The 18957-nt window shown below is 42.7% G+C and overlaps 1 protein-coding gene across 4 annotated transcripts in view; it reads right to left on the bottom strand.

Annotated features, from left to right (window-relative positions):
- Window positions 1–4400: 4400 nt before the first annotated feature.
- The window catches only part of GAPVD1 (GTPase activating protein and VPS9 domains 1), a 71232-nt gene continuing 56675 nt past the window's right edge, over window positions 4401–18957 (bottom strand). For all 4 annotated transcript variants that reach the window (XM_027104872.1, XM_027104870.1, XM_027104871.1 and 1 more), the window contains 7 exons: window positions 16880–16989; window positions 16029–16188; window positions 14811–14998; window positions 14121–14334; window positions 11853–11925; window positions 10369–10566; window positions 4401–8432 (listed from right to left, as the gene is read on the bottom strand). In XM_027104872.1, coding sequence (XP_026960673.1) covers window positions 8292–8432; window positions 10369–10566; window positions 11853–11925; window positions 14121–14334; window positions 14811–14998; window positions 16029–16188; window positions 16880–16989 — 1084 coding nt within the window. In that variant the 3' untranslated portion in view covers window positions 4401–8291. The remainder of the gene's footprint in view (window positions 8433–10368; window positions 10567–11852; window positions 11926–14120; window positions 14335–14810; window positions 14999–16028; window positions 16189–16879; window positions 16990–18957) is intronic.

Raw genomic sequence — 18957 nt, forward strand, 5'->3', positions numbered from 1 at the left:
AACAGGAGAAGCGGGATGGGGTAGGGCACTTAAGGATTGAAATATCCAAATCCAGAAGGGTACTGACAACTAAAAAGTCACTCGCCATCTGGTTCTATAATTAGTTCACTAGCCACTGCAGTCGCTGACCTTCAACACAGCCCTGAAAGGATTTCAGGGTGGAGATCAGGAATGAGGCACTCTGTGCTCTAGGAAAACTGGCAGAACAGGCCTTCAGGTAGTTTCAGGAGAAAAGTTTATGAACCCAATTTCTTGCACCTTCTCGTACCTAGAAAAGCACTAAAATCATTGATGGAGACATTCGCTTTTCCTGACTAGCGGCAACCTTCTACCGAGATGTGTGCTTGATTGCACGGACCCCCTCCACCAAAATCATACATACTGACCTTGCCCTTACTCTTCAGAGCAGTTCCTCAGAGCTATTTGAGAGCTGTCTCCTTAGTAAGTCCCCAAACAAAACTGGACTCACAGCTCTCATGCTGTGGTTTTTGTTTTTCAGTCAACAATATAAAGGGAAGTTTCAGAAACTGTGTCACTGTTTTTATCATTCATGATCACAGCAGCACAGACTTAAGCGCACAAGGGAACCTTTTAGTTAAAAACAGGTGGAGTGGTTTCTGTGCTCACAGGTGTTTCGTGTGTTCCTGGGATATCTTGAGGCAGAGCCAGTGCTGCCCCCGTGCTCCGCTGGCTGCTGTCGGGGAGGAGTGCTACTCCAGGGTTACCCGGCCTGTGTCTTGTCACCCGTAATACATCAGTCCTTTTTCTTTTTCTTAAATTCTATATGTATGTGTTAGCATATGGTATTTGTTTTTCTCTTTCTGACTTACTTCACTCTGTATGACAGACTCTAGGTCTATCCACCTCACTACAAATAGCTCAATTTCGTTTCTTTTTATGGCTGAGTAATATTCCATTGTATATATGTGCCACATCTTCTTTATCCATTCATCCGATGATGGACACTTAGGTTGTTTCCATCTCCGGGCTATTGTAAATAGAGCTGCAATGAACATTTTGGTACATGACTCTTTTTGAATTATGGCTTTCTCAGGGTATAATGTCATGAAGAACCTAGGGGTAAGACAGGAATAAAGACACAGACCTACTAGAGAATGGACTTGAGGATATGGGGAGGGGGAAGGGTAAGCTGTGACAAAGCGAGAGAGAGGCATGGACATATATACACTACCAAATGTAAGGTAGACAGCTAGTGGGAAGCAGCCGCATAGCACAGGGAGATCAGCTCGGTGCTTTGTGACCGCCTGGGGGGGTGGGATAGGGAGGGTGGGAGGGAGGGAGACGCAAGAGGGAAGAAATATGGGAACATATGTATATGTATAACTGATTCACTTTGTTATGAAGTAGAAACTAACACACCATTGTAAAGCAATTATACTCTAATAAAGATGTAAAAAAAAATACATCAGTCCTGATTCAAGTTCATTAAACCAGATTAGAAAGAAGCTTGGTGCCTAAATTTGTGTTCACTGGCTGGAGTCTCAAGTCCCTCCCTGAGTCAGCTCACTGGGCAGCCTCTCCCATCAGGGCTTCCAAACACCCATGGTCCTTCTGGCAACTTGTGCAGTGTCACTGCAGTTTACTACATCCCTCAGTTAAATGCTAGCATGGGAGAAATATTTCAAAACCATATATATGTGTGTGTGTGTATATATACACACATATACACGTGTGTATATATAGACAGGTATACACGTACACATATGCATATATATACATATTCATACATCCATATGTATATGTACATATATACATATATATTCACCAAGACTGGATGTCCAGGATCACTAAGGTAATAAAGCCCAACTCAGAAAAAGCCCTTCAAAGAGGTTTTCACTTGCCTTAGACCTGGTTAGTGGCAGATCTAAGATTAGAACCGTCTTCAGGCCCCTGGACCTGGTATTACAACCACACACCACTTGAAACCTGTGGCTTTCCAGTAAGTGGCAAGAGTGATCCAGAAAGGGAAAACATTTCTCTAGTCTCATTGGTGTGGCCCAGTTTTGCTGTGGAGGAGGTGTTTCTGGGCATCACTGTGACACTGTGCTAGGAGGATGGCCTTAGCACCCCCTTCCTATCGCCTGTTATTTTCTTATGCACGCACCTCCTTCCAGTTTTCCTCCCCACCAGGCTGGCTCACTCCCAGCTTGCTACCCCTAAGCTGCAGCAGACTCAGCCTCAACTGTCACCATCACAGCCACAACAAGGAAAACAGGGATTGTTACTGATCAAAAAGTGAGCAGGCAAGAGGGAGGAGTTGGAACCCACATAGTGACTGAGGGGACCAGAAATAGGAGGGGAAGCTCGCTGCTTACAGGTTCTCTCACTTTCAGCAGGGGGCAGGCCAGGCTGCCCTTTGGGGGCAAAAGTCCACTTGGAGGCCAGAGGCTGCCGGAACCAATGCTGTTATTTTACATGGGACACCACTTATGAATGGAAACTAAACACAACAGAAATGAAACAGCCACGTTAAAAGCTAAAACAATGAGGAAGATTAGACAAATAAGTTTTCATACAGAAATTTGAACACCAAGATCATCAGATGTTTAGCAGTTTGAGGTTTGGGAAAGAAAGTTTTTACATAACCAGACAGATTATCAATACAGGTAATACTTAGATTTAAGCAAATTAAAAAAAAACTGTCATTAAAGGATATGGACTGGATGCCAGGTCCTTTATCCTTTAAAAGGGACTTCCTCCCTCAGACCCCTTAGGGACGTGGAGCTAACTAAGTCTTTAGCAATTGAACATCTTTTTCACAGATCACAAATTTTAGTGAGCATCAGAGTCGGAAGGGGAGTTTGCTAGGCCTGCAGATTTTTTTCCCAGGCTTTTCTCCCAAAATTGATTCAATGGGCCTGGGGTGGGATAATGAGTTGGCAGTTTATCATCCCCAGGTGGACGGTGCAGGTGGTCCACTGGTCCATACTTCGTGAAATGCTGACTCACGGTGCTCCTTAAACTTCCGTGAGAATAAGTCACCTGGAGTATTTGTTGAAAGATTCCTGTCCCATCCCCTATGGGTTCTGATTTACCAAGAGTACCAGATGATTCTCAACAGTGAAGTCTGGAAAACACTGGTTTCTAGAACTCCCTAGGGCACTTAATAATGGACCTGTTTCGGGTGCCACCCCCAAAGGTTATAATCCATTTGGTCAGAGTGAGTCAGATCAGATAGATCCCTTGACTGAATTCACCAGGAATTATTGATATGAAACATCAGCAGTTATGTATATTAACCAACAGCCTTGGTAACAAAAGTTTTGTCAAAACTACAAACTAGGAGGGCTAAGGAGAGCTGAAATGAAATGTTCTATTTTAAAAAATCACACTGGATACTTTTTTTCACAGGAGCATAAAATTTAATGTTTTTGGCCAGCAATATGCTGAATTCCTAGTTAACAGAGATAAGATTACCATGGTTTTCATGTGCACTGTCTACAGCAGGTTCGGTGACTGGGAACTGAGAGCTTTTTCCATTTTAGCACAAAATGTGAAAGATGTTTGCTGGATCCCCACAACCAGAGATTTTCCAGCCTCTTCGATCAATGTTTTTAAAAGTCTATGTACTGCATTTTGATACCCTAAGAAGATGGAGTAGGATTCTTCTGGAATGAAACGACTGAAGCAAAAGCTTTTCAATGAATACTTAAATCTCTAGGTAGAGGACACATTACAGCCAGGAGGAGCTTCCGTCCTGATTTCACGTATTCCAGGCAGCACTGCAGGGAGGCCTAGCTAAACACCATCACTAGCTCTGCATCCTCTGGGAAAAGCTGCAGAGACAGTTACTTAGAGTGTTGAGTGGGCACAAATATAACAAGAGTCCAGGTGACATAGGTAATTCCAAGTTGGCAAGAAACGTTGAATTCTATTTTCAGTTCTAGGCAAGTCACAGTATTAATTTTAATACTGAACAGACTGAATGAAAACTGAGCCCTAATCCAATTTTTAAGTGTTCCCTTCCAAATGAAGTGCAATCAATATGGGGAAAGCGCCTTTCCACCAGCGAGTGGAGTGAGCTTGCCTCCGATACGAGGGCTCCTTGGCTAACAGAAACTCCCCTCAGCTGAGATTAATATGGGCTTCGGTGACCACCGTGATTTAAACTTCCGCGCTCAGAACTAGGGCTGATGAACAGCTACCAGATACAGGGGTCAGACGGGAACCGGGTTAAAAGAGTAAACGTTCACCATCTCTTTAGGAACTGCTGGATGATTCTAATTCCTTCCTGTACTGCACTTCACAAATACCCTTAGATGTTCAGATGAAAAAGACAGGTGTGAATTCATGGAGAACATCAGTAATATCTGAGAAGTCAAAGAAATTTTCAGAAACGCTTCTGAATACAAAATAGATGATGGAAACATAAAACCCAATGAATTCAACTGCTCTCCCTTTTTTAATCAATTTTACACAATGATATCATACATGAGTAATCACATTAGGAGACATGATGGGTTTCCTGTACATATACAAGATGGTGCAAGCTCGTTAACTGAGGCTTATATAAGGTTTTATCAGTTTCGAGAGGAGGCAGTACAGAGCTATTGAATACAGGTGAAGCACAAGAATACAGTAGACAAGACAGGATATCAACTCAGCAGAGGTGAATTCTTAAGGCGTGTGGCCCCTGCCCACACTGTCTGCCATTAACCAAGTGTAGAGGACTTCCTCTCTCGTGAAGTTAACCTGCGCTGAGCACAGGCCTGTAGGACACGCGGCTCCGTGGTGACCCCACAGCTCAACTGCACCCACCTTGATGCTGAAGCAAACTGCATCTTCCTTTCTCCAAGTATTCTCAAGAGTAATAAAGCTATTCCCGGTCACCCTTACTCCTTGGGTAACCTACACTATAAAATATATTAAATGACTATTAATCTGGCAACATTCTCAAGCATTTTGGCATTCAAAGGATCTCAAATAGCTCATCACTATTCATCTACTCACAGAAAATTCTTTGAGCTTCAAGACTGTTTCTGATTCCCACCCTCCCGCCCCCCAAAGTATGGCCATTACACATAGGATAAACTTACTAGAGTCAAAAGAACTAAAAAGAGGGCAGACTTTTCCTTAAGAAATAAAGCAGGAATGGGGAGGGAAGAGAAAGTCTAGGACACACATAAATGGAGGAAGCTGAGTCCACTAACGTTTCTATCACTGCTATGCAATCCATTAACAATTTTGAGCAAGTGTTTCCTACTTTCCTTTTTCACACTCAATCTCATCAGAGAGAGGAAGTGTTACAACTTCACAACATCGACCTTCACTTGGCCCATGGAATTCCCATGGTAGGCAATGGGGAAACGGTGCCGACTGGCACGCAGTCAGCTACAGCTTCTCGTGGCCAGAACGTGGCCTCCTCACGGTCTGGCGTGGGTTTTTGTTCTCTCACTTATGCATCTCAGGAACATGTATGTTGAAAGTCTACATTAAAGGCTTCCAGGACACAACAGGGAAAGAAAAACCATGCATCACATCCACATCTATTTTCGACCCTTCACAAAGCCTAATCCTCTTACAGCAATTTCATATCTGTATAAAAAAGGCTTTCCTAAGCAGGTTTTTAAAAAGAAAAAGCAGGAGAAATCAGTAACTGTGGCTGAGATTTGACCTAAAGTAGAGAAAGAAAACAAAATGTTTACTAGATTTAAAAAATAATAATTTTACAAGGACAATCTTCAATCTGTATTTCTATTACTTGTCTCCAGAAGCAGAGTATTAATACAAAATATAAACTGATTTTTCATTACATAATTCCACAAGATTTCAGTGAACATTTAACATTTATTACCTTTGTAAATTCCATGTAATAATTGGTGGCTACCGAATGTTTCCTATATGTGATTTTATACTTTTGCACAATCCTTCATATAAACTATGTACCGGGAGGAAGTGTGATAAGAAACATCTAAAGAACAACTATTCCTCTTTCCTGAAAGAGCAAAATCAAATTACTCCCTATCTCACACCCCACCACTGCCATGCAGAAAGTTACCAATTCCTAAACTCAGAAATCAACACTATAATAAACGCTGTCATGAAATTAAACCAGTGATGGTCTATGCTGAAGTGGTCCTCACTCCTGACAGGTTTCCAGAGGAAAACAGCTTAGACAGCTGGGCTGTGCTTCTCTGCCACCACATGCCTCAGGTGTAACTCTGATGCCAAAGCCCTGGGGTCCTACCCTCAACACTGTCTCAAGCCCGATCTCCAGCCCACTGCAGAGTCCAATCTCCTGCCTCCACAAAATACAAACCCACCACCCCAAACTCACCACCTTCTCTGCCACAGGAAAGAGCCCTGTGCAATGTCTACATCTTCATATTTATTTCCACAGTGACAACATGGACTAGATTTAGTAATCATCATGGGGGAGAGAAATCTCTCATTGACCTATGAGTTAAATCCCAAAACAGTGAATTTCAACTATTCCAAGTCTTCTGTTGACTTAACATTTATTGAGTCAAATGCGAAACTCCCCCTAGGCCTTAGAAATAGTGGTAGACAGTTTGTCTTGTCAAGTATTTATGATGGGATTTGACTTCTAAGACCTAGACAAGCTTGACAGTTACAGCCCATGAAGTACATGACTCAACACAGATTTTTTGATCCAACATTCACAGGACATTTTTTTAGTACTACTTTAATTTTGATCTCCCCCTAAAAGGCAGAAACCACATCCCACACTCCTATGCAACTTGTTATCTCGGCATTTTAGAATAAAGGAACAAGAAGAGGTCGAGGCATAAAGAAAACCCAGCTTCTCTAGGAACAATGGAGCACACGGTTCCTGGAGAGAGGGAGGAGACAGCCTCTGTACCCATCTGCTCAAGGCTGTTGGCCACAGTTCCCTTAAAAATGCCTGGAAATGCTGCCAGCAACAAGAGACTCAAAGTAGGGGACCAAGTTTTATAAAAGAAGCTAAACATGTTTAGGAAACATAAAAAGTGTAACCAGTCAGTGATGACCTATGTATAAGACTTGTGCTTGAAGCTTTGGTGGGCTTCCTTGGCCAGTTTCTCAGACACCAAAACCCATTCCTGATTAATTATCAACATAAAATCAAACCAAAATACAGAAACACATACTTTTGTTCAGAAGAGGGAAACAAAGGCACAGAAACCTGCCAAAATAGATTTTTTTTCCCATAAGAATAGTATGGTTGATTAAAATAGTTTATCACTAGTAAAACTTGTATCACTAGAGCGGACAATACAAATTAGTTTTTAATAAAATGACATTCACTGAATTCCTGGTATGTGCATTCAATGTGAATCATCATCAAAAATATATTACAGTTAAAGGTTTGTAAGGAGTTCTGTTTGGGGTTTCTACACTATATTTAGCATTTCAGATGAGAAGTACCACAAGAACGTATTAGATATCTACTGTTCCTTTGTATGTAATGTATGGCAATTAAAGAGTCTATCTCCTACTGCGGGCTCAAAGACATCCATGGTGAGAAATGTCTAAGCGATGTACTCAGTGATTTCTACACCCTTCATCAAAGGCAGCCCTGTGCATCAAATTCCACACCTAGAAAGTTCAATAAACTGTATTACACTTTAATAAATACTTCTGTGTATTTGTTCGCCTTTTGCTTTTAAGCTCAGCTTAAATTTTGTCAAGGAAACCATTTCACAAGAGGGTACATGACAACCTACTATCAGCAATATTCCTTGTTTATTAGAATCTGAAGATGTCCATATTACATCAAATATAAATATATATTATATTTACATTTACTTCTTAGCTTTTCAATTTAGGTGAGTATATTTATAGATAATGCCACTAATGTCACCACTATTATAATCCTCAGTGCAACTGGTATTTTCCTTCCATTAGATGCATATAAGATTAGACAGCACCTTAAAAGAGGTGTACTATTCTCTCTCTCTCTTTTTTTTTTAAATGAAAAGAAACAATGGGTATCCATAAACGGAAATCTAGGAATTTTCTAGGAGATTCTGTTTTGTTTTTCAGTATTTCAAAATACCTGAAAAATGTGGTCCCTTTTTGCAGTACTAGTCTCTACTTGGGGACAAGAAATTAATGAAATATGCAACTCAGAAAGGAAAAGAGCCCAAAGAAAAGAGAACCTGCTTGTTAGCTCATTAATCTGTTTAGTAAAGATCTGTTTTAAAAGGTCTCAACACTGTACAATATTATACAAAAACAATCTTCAGCCTTCAAAGCAGCTGGTACATTTTCTAAGAGATCCGTGTGCCCCCCTAACAGTCTGCTGCCTTGGTGGGCCTTGGTCTTGGTTACTTTCGGTCATCGATAGTCTTAATGAATTCAACTGCTGCTGTGAACTGCATCCACCAATAAGACTCCTCTCCAGACAGACAGCTGGCATAAAAGCTACTGATGTACTGAACAGTGGACAGCAAACAGGGTGGATTTGCCTAGAGAAGTGAAAAATAAAAGAGTCAATTACTCAGCTGTATAGCTCTGCGAATATAGTTTACAGTAACATCTTCAAATGTTTTTCTGTGGAGAGAGATACTAGTCTTTTTTCCATGTTTCCACTGCAGGGGGCACATGTTCGATCCCTGGGTAGGGAACTAAGATCCCACATCCCACATGCTGCACAGCGCAGCCAAAAAAAAAAGAAAAAGAGAGAGAGATACCAGTCTTTTTGAAAATAATCCCCCCAATCCTTTCTGGAACTAATCTGTAAACCCTAGCTACTATGAGTAGCAACAGTACTGGAAAGGCTACTCAGGTTCTAATCCTAGCTGAACTATCTAGAGCTTTCTATCCTAACAAAGCACTTGACCTCCTTGGTCCTTAAAGAGGCTGAACTAATCCCAGTGGATTTACTCAACATCCCAGGATTTCAGAATGTTAGATAAGGAAAGAAATGCTGTAGGCAAATTGAGTTATATCTGGTTCGTTAAGTCCAGCTAGAATCAGCTGCGGGGGGGGGGGGAACTAAAAAAGAGAGTATGTCCTCTGCTGCAAGAGGTAACACAGAACATTTCCTGCTTTTTCACCTTCATGTGGAGAGAAAGGACACAGGTGTATTAAGTTAGGAGGACAGGCTAAGCCCTGCTCCTTCAAAGGAGCTTAAACTGGCTCTGCCTAGAGACTAAACACATCACCTGTGGAAGAGAGAGGAGCAATGGGCAACAGGAAAAGTTATGAAGGCTGATCACACATTGATCCTACAGGTTCTGGCTCTGAGATAAGAGTTCAGGTTGCAGAAATACTGCAAACATTAAGAATTAGTAAGCTATATGTCAAATATACTTTAGACATCAACAGAGGGCTGAGCTGACTGGAGCACATGGGTGATGCAGTTATTTGGTGGTTGTGTGCACCCAAACCGTATGGTTCCCCACCCCCCGACCAAAATGTTCAAAATAAACCGTTTAAATGATGCAACTTTAAAGTCAAAAAAAGAAAAGAAATGTCAGTACTTTTAAAAATAATATGGTAGGGCTTCCCTGGTGGCACAGTGGTTGAGAGTCCGCCTGCCGATGCAGGGGACACGGGTTCGTGCCCCGGTCCGGGAAGATCTCACATGCCGCAGAGTGGCTGGGCCCGTGAGCCATGGCCGCTGAGCCTGTGCGTCTGGAGCCTGTGCTCCGCAACAGGAGAGGCCACAACAGTGAGAGGCCTGCGTACCGCAAAAAAAAAAAAAAAAAGGTACAATTACAAAATATGAGGCTAAAAGAGGAGAAAGATGATTGGTAAATGTAGTAGTTTATGTGATAAGTACTATGAAGAATTCAATGAGAAAGAAGATGGTAAAAACATGATAAGGGCTTCCCTGGTGGCGCAGTGGTTAAGAATCTGCTTGCCAGCAGGGGACACGGGCTCAAGCCCTGGTCCCGGAAGATCCCACATGCCTTGGAGCAACTAAGCCTGCACGCCTATAGCCCGTGCTCCGCAACAAGAGAAGCCACCGCAATGAGAAGCCCACGCACCGCAACGAAGAGTAGTCCCCACTCGACACAACGGAGAAAGCCCACGTGCAGCAACGAAAACCCAACGCAGCCAAAAACAAATAAATAAATTTACTTAAAAAAACAAACATGATAAAAAGAACTTGCCCTCATTCATCCTTTCATTCAGTAATTATCTGAGTTCCAACCAAGGCCTTCAGGTACTGCTTTAAAAGCTGAAAATGTTCTAGCAATCTAGTCCTCCCCTCCTTTCTTCTGAAAATCCTAACTTCTGGACAGAACAAAACTTGACATTAGATACTTCCTTTCTGGGTAACACAGAGCTTGAAACTTGTAAAAGAGCCAAAGTCTCTAACATCTGGTGACATCTGCACCACCCGACTCAGGACACCCAATAAACTATTCTCACTAACGGTAGTGAGGGACCCACCTTTATCAACACAAAAACCAAAACAGGGACGAAGTCATCTGCTCCTGGGACGGAGTCCTCGTTGGCCAGGCTCAGGAGGTTCATGATCGTGGAGCACATTCTCAGGATGCACTGCACTTTGTCCCGGGGCGTCTTGTAAGCACTTATTGTCCTGATTTCTGACTGTGCAGATGGCCACGGTGCCTCCCGAAGATAAACCTAAGTGAGACAACACAGAGACAGTTAGACAGATCTTGGATCAAATGGCAACTTCGTGCAGCGAACAGAGCGACCTCCACATCAGGAGGCCGAAGGGTAAGGCTGTTGCCTTTCCCTTTTTCCAGTAAAACCAAATCGCGATTCCTCCCCGTCCTCCCGCTTAGGAGTCCTCCCGCTTAGGATCGAAGCTTAACTTTTAAACTTTTAAATTATTTGCTTTGCATTTTAAGATAAAACCACCCAAGGGAATTCCCTGGCAGTCCATTGGTTAGGACTCTGTGCTCTCACTGCCACGGGCCTGGGTTTGATCCCTGGTTGGGGAACTAAGATCCCGCAAGCCCCGGGCGTGGCCCCCCACAAAAAAACCACCCAGATACATATTAATAGAGGCATATGATAACACAGAACCAGAACTCATAAAATTTCAAACGTTTATCTTTCTTAAAGAGCTAGAATGGAACTTATCTCTGTATTGTAGCTGATTCCAAAAGCACAAACAAGCTACTTTTAAGATACTTTAAAAATTAATATGTACCTTTGTTGCAGTAGTTCTAGAAATCGAAGACAATTAAAAATTTTATGCCAATTTATGTTTGGATTTTATTATTATTATCTTTTGGCCACACCATGCGGCATGCAGGATTTTAGTTTCCTGATCAGGGATGAACCCGTGCCCCCTGCACTGGGAGCACAGAGTCTTAACCACTGGACTGCCAGGGAAGTCCCCTTCATGTTTGGATTTTAATAAAACAACCAGAAAACTCGTATACCTAAAACGTTCCTATTTTCAGAGTTTGTAAGAGTTGTATGACAGATAAAAATGCTAATATAAATAACTAAAAGGTAATTTTGAGGTCACATTCAGATTCAATTCCCTCTCCTGGACAGTAGTTTTCACACTCTTTGAAGTACCACCGGATCCCTTCTTCATATGGGACTTTCCTGCAGAAACGTGACTATAAAAGCATCAGTGCAGAGCACTGCTGCCCCAGGAGGAGCAGAGCTATGGACAGGAAGACCCGTCTGCAGGGGCTGGCGTCAGGGCAGGGCCTCCTCCATGCTGGCCCTCCCTCCTCTCCACTACTAAGGTCCCTTCCCATGCCAGGGAATTTTAATCCGTGGAAGGACCTTTGAGAACTTTACAGTTAGACCAAATTGCATCTAGTGCAAGTGGTGTTGTACAACTTATTACATTCTGCTTCCTTGAAAAACTGGTAACATGCACATGGTATACCAAGCAATTTTTAATTAAATAATACCACCCACACTATATAAACCTGTATTACCTCTGGTATCTGAAGAGCTCTGTGATTTGCAGTCACTACTTTAGACAATCTCTGAATATGTTCATGAAGAACTCTGAAAACCCCAAAAAATACATAAGTAAATATATATTTCAGAAAATAAGGTACACCGATAGTCATAATTGATGTTTTTCAAAACATTTAAAACGTTTTAAACTTACTTCTAGATACAGATTACAAATACAGTTGAGACTATCTCTTAGCTGTAAGTACTCTGTCTTGTCAAAAAAAAAATCTCCTATTTAGGATCTGCTTAGAAATGCTGAGTAAGCCAAGGGGATGCAGGGAGAAGAGTAGAGAAGCCCTCCTTTCCTGGACTAGGACAGCATTCCAAGGGAGAAAGCAGAGGAGCCCTTAGTCTAGAAGCTAATTGGACAACTAATTGGTAAATAGGCCAAGAGGAAGTAGAGGGATCAGGGGTCAGAAACCAAAGATCAGAGATGCTTAGACAAGGGACTCTGAGGACACTCCACCTCTCATTTCAGAGATGACAATAACTAGGCTTAAAAAGGAGAAGGGGGCTTCCCTGGTGGCGCAGTGGTTGGGAGTCCGCCTGCCGATGCAGGGGATGCGGGTTCGTGCCCCGGTCTGGGAGGATCCCACGTGCCGCGGGGCGGCTGGGCCCGTGAGCCATGGCCGCTGAGCCTGTGTGACCAGAGCCTGTGCTCCGCGGTGGGAGAGGCCCGCATACCGCAAAAAAAAAAAAAGGAGAAGGATTTGCCTAAGGCCACACAGTGGTTAGGAGCAGAGACTAAACCCAGCTTTCCTGACTTTGAGTGTTCTTTCCAGAACAGGATTAACTCTCCACTCTACAAACCCACAGAAACACCACGCAAGAGAGGGTAGGAAGAACCTGCTTCAAAGGTGCTCTTTGCAGTAAGTACAGTTTGAATGTCCCCATTCCTCATCCCACTGTGGAAGCCAAAAACTGGTGCTCTGGAAAGAAAACAGGGCCCATTTGGCAAATTCCACACAGAAACTTGGGGAGGGGTAAAAAGCCTCTGAGACTATGAACAAGCGAGAGAGGCAGGTTGGAATAAGCCTAACCCACCCACAGGAAAGTGAACTTTCTCAAATGTACATACAATATTGTAAAATTTCCATGAAAAAAAACACCTTATGGAAACAACCAATGCCCCACCCTATTACATGGGCCCTTGAGAGTCGCCCACAGAGAGAGCCCATGTCACTGCTGGGGGGCACGGTGGCCATCTCAACATGCTTGGGGCAGAAACAGCATCGTAAAGCAGTGGTCAAGAAAATGCAGAAGAGGAAAAAAAAAAGCTAAGTCATCCATAGCCTCATTACCCCAAAATAACCACTGTTATCATTCCAGATTTTTTTTCAAGATTAATTTTTTTAGGTTTACTTTTAAGAATAGGCTTTATTGAGATATAATTCATATACCATACAATTCCAGATATTTTGATTTTCAAATATATAACTTCTCATTCCAAACAAATAATAAGCATATATTATAATAGAAGTCACGCACTGTGCTGGATGCCCTGATGGAGTGATGGATAAAAGCACTATGCTGCTGCTCTCACAAAGGGAACAATCCAGTGGGGGATACAGGCATTCATCAATCGATCACACAAACCAGTGGCCAGGAACAGGGGCGATTCTGCCCCCAAGGGACATCTGGCAATGTCTGGAGACACCCTTGGTTCTCACACCTGGCAGGGTACTACTGGCCTGTAGCATGTAGAGGCCAGGGACGCTGATAAATGTCCTACAATGCACAGGACAGCCTCCCACTCCAAAGAATTATCTGGCCCAAAATGTCAGTAGTGCCAGCTTGAGAAACCATGCCTCCAACAAATGTAAAACTGCAACTGTGGCAAGTGCTAAAGGAAGGTATCCAGGCCTGAGGGAGGGCTGACAGGGTGTTTAACCTAGTCAGAAAGGCCAGGAAACGTTTCCCCGAGGAAGTGATGTCTGAGTGAAGATCTGAAGGATAAGAGTAGGTAGAAGAAAGAAGGGAAGAACAGCTGAGACACAGTAAACAGCAGTGCCTTCCACAAAGGCCGTACCAATTTATACACCCTCCAGCCTGATTCCCCACATCTCTGAAAACAGAGTATTTTCATTCTTTCTGATAACTCAGATAGGTGAAAAAAGGTAACATGTATTTTTTCCTTCACTACTCAGACACTAAGTCTCACGTATAGCTTGTCTAAAATAATGGGGTTGGCTGGTATATTCCTAGTTAGTCCAACACAGGCCGTTACACTTAGAAGCACTCACTGGTCACGGAGTATGTCCCCGTCCTGATTAGGGTAGAAGGCAAGTTTGAAGATCCGATTCATCACACTTCGCTCAATGGCGAGCTGGGCATCCTGAAGCTGCTCCTCACTCGCATTCTGCCATATGACATCCTGGGCCATGGCGCCATACAGGAACTGCAGAAAATCTTCCACCTGAGCAGTTTTATCATCAGCTGCCGTGAGTTTCTGAAAGTCTCCAATGCAAAATAATAATTTTTAAAATACAGTATTTGAATAATTTCAAATAGGAAATTATTAGAATTCTTTTTTTTTGCGGTACGCGGGCCTCTCACTGCTGTGGCCTCTCCCGTTGCGGAGCACAGCCTCCGGACGCGCAGGCTCAGTGGCCATGGCTCACAGGCCCAGCCACTCCGCGGCATGTGGGATCTTCCCAGACCGGGGCACGAGCCCGTGTCCCCTGCATCGGCAGGCGGACTCTCAACCACTGCGCCACCAGGGAAGCCCTCTCCCAACTTTTTAATAACCTATAGATATTCAATCCAGGATAAACATGGAATTTATTGGTTTGACATCAAGGTTTAATAACTAAGAAATAATTGCAAATTTAAGGAACTTCTCTTAGACAGGTAGGTACTCAAAAAAAGCAGCAAAAGAAAAATTCCCAAATCTTCCCAATAACATATAGCTTAACCTAAAGGTCTCTAGTTACCTTGAATGAATTCCCTGATCTTCTTTTCTTTGCTCTCAAGCAGCAACCTCACACAGACAGTGGTGAAGTATCGATTGGCCACCTCTTTGTCCCGCAAAACCCTTTGCAGTAGCCTTTCCAGGTGAGCCTGCGTGGTCTGCAGTCCTTGTCGACAACGAGTGAGGTAAGCAATATAGGGGGCCCTTTTCCTAAAAGGAAATATGCTCTGCAGGACATCAGACATACACAGTGCACACTTTCTTCGGAGACTAAGAGTCCTGATTTTTCCTTAAATGAAAAAACTACTCCGAAGACTTTGGTTTTACAAATTAGCATGTCAGGCTGCAGACAACCATCCTGAGGACTAATTATGCTCCAGATCAAGAAACAGAACCAGATGCAAGGATGTAATGTACAGCACAGGGAATAGAACCAATGTTTTATAACAACTTTAAATGGAGTATAATCTGTAAAAAAAAAGCGAATCACTATGTTGTACACCTGAAACTAATATAACATTGTAAATCAACTACAATTAAAAAAAAAAAAGAAAGAAACAGAACTCTTCTGCATGTGTGTCAAGAACATCATCTACTGGGCTGAACACTTAGCCCCTTAATTCCCTAAACATCGCTAAGTCCCTTTGCATCGTTGGTCTGCTATTTTGGAGCAGTCTCCATGCTGGTAGAACCTCATACTTAACAGGAAGTTGACTGCTACAATGACTAAAATGACAACAAAATACAGGTTAATATACTGCTAGATCATTAAACATACCACTAATTATTTGCTTATAGTCTAAACGTAGCAATCATTAGAGCACCCATTCCCTAAGTCTCTTTACTTCCTAAGCTTCTCAACTACATTTTAATGTCAGCAAGGGACTGGCAACAGACAAAGGGCAGTGATTCCAAGACCTACACCTGCTTCCCTGGTCCAAGGAAGCAGTCTTTTCTATCCCTCTAAAACAGGGAAATGATATCCTAGTTATCCTGGTGTCCCCTCCACTAAAGGTGGGGCAAAGCTGAAGTAAACTGCACTCTGTGTTAGGAAGAGCTGCTCATTTATAACTACATTTCCAGACTAAATATCCAAATGTAGTCCTTGGAAATCTACATCCAGGTTAACATAGCCAAGCACTTTGTGGTGAGCCTAGATTCATTTCCGAAATAAGGACCGAGAAGAAAATACCTGCAGCTGGAAAGAGGTGTATAAGTGAAACACGTGGGGTATAATTACCTATAGTCCTCGGCGATAGAAGCCAGTAGTTTCCTACAAGTCCTGTTATCAAAGCGGCACACACAACGCATTGTTTCTTGAAGTTGAGCCATTAAGTTTTTATCTTGTAAATTAATTGCTTCTGCTATTTGAACTTTTAGGAAGCAGACAATTTCATTGTCTAAATAAAAAAATAAAAATTCTGTTATTGTTGAGAATTTCCATAGGCTTTTCATAAGCTGAAGGTCATCCCTCAGCCTTTGGGATGTCAATTACGCTTTTATCAGTAGAACTAAGCAGTATCAATCAGAGAACATTTTAATGAGCCATCAATAATCAAAGTGCCCTTAACTGATAGCTAATATAAATGTATTACATTGAACTGTACAGAACTGCTGTAGAGTTTATTTTTTTATTTTTATTTTCTTAATAAATTTATTACTTTATTTATTTATTTTTGACTATGTTGGGTCTTCGTTGCTGCATGCGGGCTCTCTCTAGTTGTGGTGAGCGGGGGTTACTCTTCATTGCGGTGCTAGGGCTTCTCATTGTGGTGGCTTCTCTTATTGTGGAGCATGGGCTCTAGGTGTGTGGGCTTCAGTAGTTGTGGCTCACGGACTCAGTAGTTGTGGCTCGTGGGCTCTAGAGCGCAGGCTCAGTAGTTGTGGCACACGGGCTTAGTTGCTCTGTGGCATGAGGGATCTTCCCGGACCAGGGCTTGAACCCCTGTCCCCTGCATTGGCAGGCAGATTCCTAACCACTGCGCCACCAGGGAAGCCCTGCTGTATAGTTTAAATACAGTTGAATACTGGCAATTCATATGGTTCAACGTATAAATATAGGAAAAAATAAGCTATCAGGCAGCAACTTACCTTCTGGGTCTGTATGGTCTGGTAAACCATTCCTTGCTGAATGGCTTAGCACTGGGAAAGCAACAGAATCCGCAGAACAAAGAGCGAGCCTCAGTTTCTTTTTTGCATCTCTGAAGAATGAGTTGAAGATACATTAATTTCTTTGTTCACATATGGTCATATTTTATGAACTATTATCATATTTACTATACAAATCAATAGGCTACCACGTCAGGACTCAAATGTTTCAAGTGGTCATAAATAAAAGATAATTTTCAACTTACTGACACCTCACTTAAGGAGTGGGCTTTCTAGTTACCTGAGAAGCAAGGCTGCAAAAGTGCTCTGGGCAAGGACCATTCGGTAAAGTCACCAGAATCAAACAAATCCTTTTTGACCTTCTAACATATGCTGAGTTCTATGCTAAGCACTACGAGGAGAGTCAAGGCTGGATTACGCCCAGGCTGGGAGGGAGTCCGCAGACGTCATCAGATCCATCTCACCACCCACATTTAGGAAGCCTTCTACCACATCTCTTGAGGAATGTTGATCCTGCCACAAGACAAGCTGACGCCCGACAAGAAGCCCTTTCTGTTGCCTTGCTGCTTGAAACTTTGTGTTGAGCCAAAACCTGCTTCTTTTCAGCTTCTGCCACTGAACCACCTGCCACCACCAGGCAGAGCACCCTTCAGTAAGGCGTCACCCTCCACAGCAGGGCAGCCCTTCATACTGGGAGGGGAATGTAGGGCGTGGACCAGAGCTTCTTCAAAGCATCCAAGGCTGCCATCCAAAAAAAGGAGTCGAAACACCTCCGAGAACAAGCCAGAGTTTGCTCCTCCTGCGGGATTATCACTTGTCCACCTCATCTGACTAGTTCTGAGTCCTTCCTTATTGGTTTGCTTCCTCTAAAACGAGTAACTTACAAATCAACCCAAACAAATGTAATATTTGCCTACTTTGCAGAGACTCCGAATCTATATAACAGTAAAGTCATGGCTGGAAAATAAAAATTTAAATCTTTAAAAATTGTGAATCACTGTGTTGTACCCCTGAAACTTATATAATATTATATATCAACTATATCTCAATAAAAGTAAATAAATAAAATAAAATGATATGCTGCTTAGAGTCTGCTTTAAATTAATTGGGGGAGGAGGTAAACATGAAACAATATGGGCCACGTATTAGTAACTGTTAAATCTGGGTAACAGGCACATCACTGTACTCTTCCATTTTTGTACATACTTGAATATTTCTAAAATAAAAAGTTTAAAAACAGAGAAAGAAAGACAGAGGCAAAGTCATAGATACAAACAAAGAGATGGACGGATGATTAGTGCTTTAAAAGTGATAATCCATGTCTGGAAAAACACAGGTTCCCTGTGAAACGAAAGCAAATTTTTCAGGTTCCTAAAGTCATTTTCTTTCTCAAGCCCTGTTAGAAATGGAGAGACCTGCACAGGTAATGAGGAGAATGACAAACTGGGAGGCTTACTGGGGACAGTGGGTCATTCAACAACTCTGCAGCGGACCCTCCTTCTACTTCAGTCCTGCCCTAGCACCTCTCACACACAGAGCTGGGAATTCTGCACAGGCACAGGCACTGCCACTGTTCCATTTAAATTACTCATGTGGGGCTTCCCTGGTGGCACAGCGGTTAAGAATCCGCCTGCCAATGCAGGAGACACGGGTTCAAGCCCTGGTCCGGGAAGATCCCACATGCTGTGGAGCAACTAAGCCCACGTGCCACAACTACTGAGCCTGCACTCTAGAGCCCTCGAGCCACAACTACTGAAGCCCACATGCCACCACTACTTGAAGCCCGTGTGCCTAGAGCCCGTGCTCTGCAACAAGAGAAGCCACCGCAATGAGAAGCCCGCGCACCGCAACGAAGAGTAGCCCCCGCTCGCCGTAACTAGAGAAAGCACACACGCAGCAACAAAGACCCAACGCAGCCATAAATAAATAAATAAATTAAATAAATTACTTATGTGGCCCCTGTGAGCATATGAGGTTTTCTTGTTTTTGTTTTCAATCCCTGAATTAAAGCCTTTGATGTATGACATCCACAAGGGAAGCAAAGTCTTCTCAGTGAATAG

The sequence above is a fragment of the Aethalodelphis obliquidens genome, unplaced genomic scaffold (genome assembly GCF_003676395.1).
Source record: "Aethalodelphis obliquidens isolate GAN/ISIS:26980383/991018 unplaced genomic scaffold, ASM367639v1 scaffold7, whole genome shotgun sequence".
NCBI lineage: Eukaryota > Metazoa > Chordata > Mammalia > Artiodactyla > Delphinidae > Aethalodelphis > Aethalodelphis obliquidens.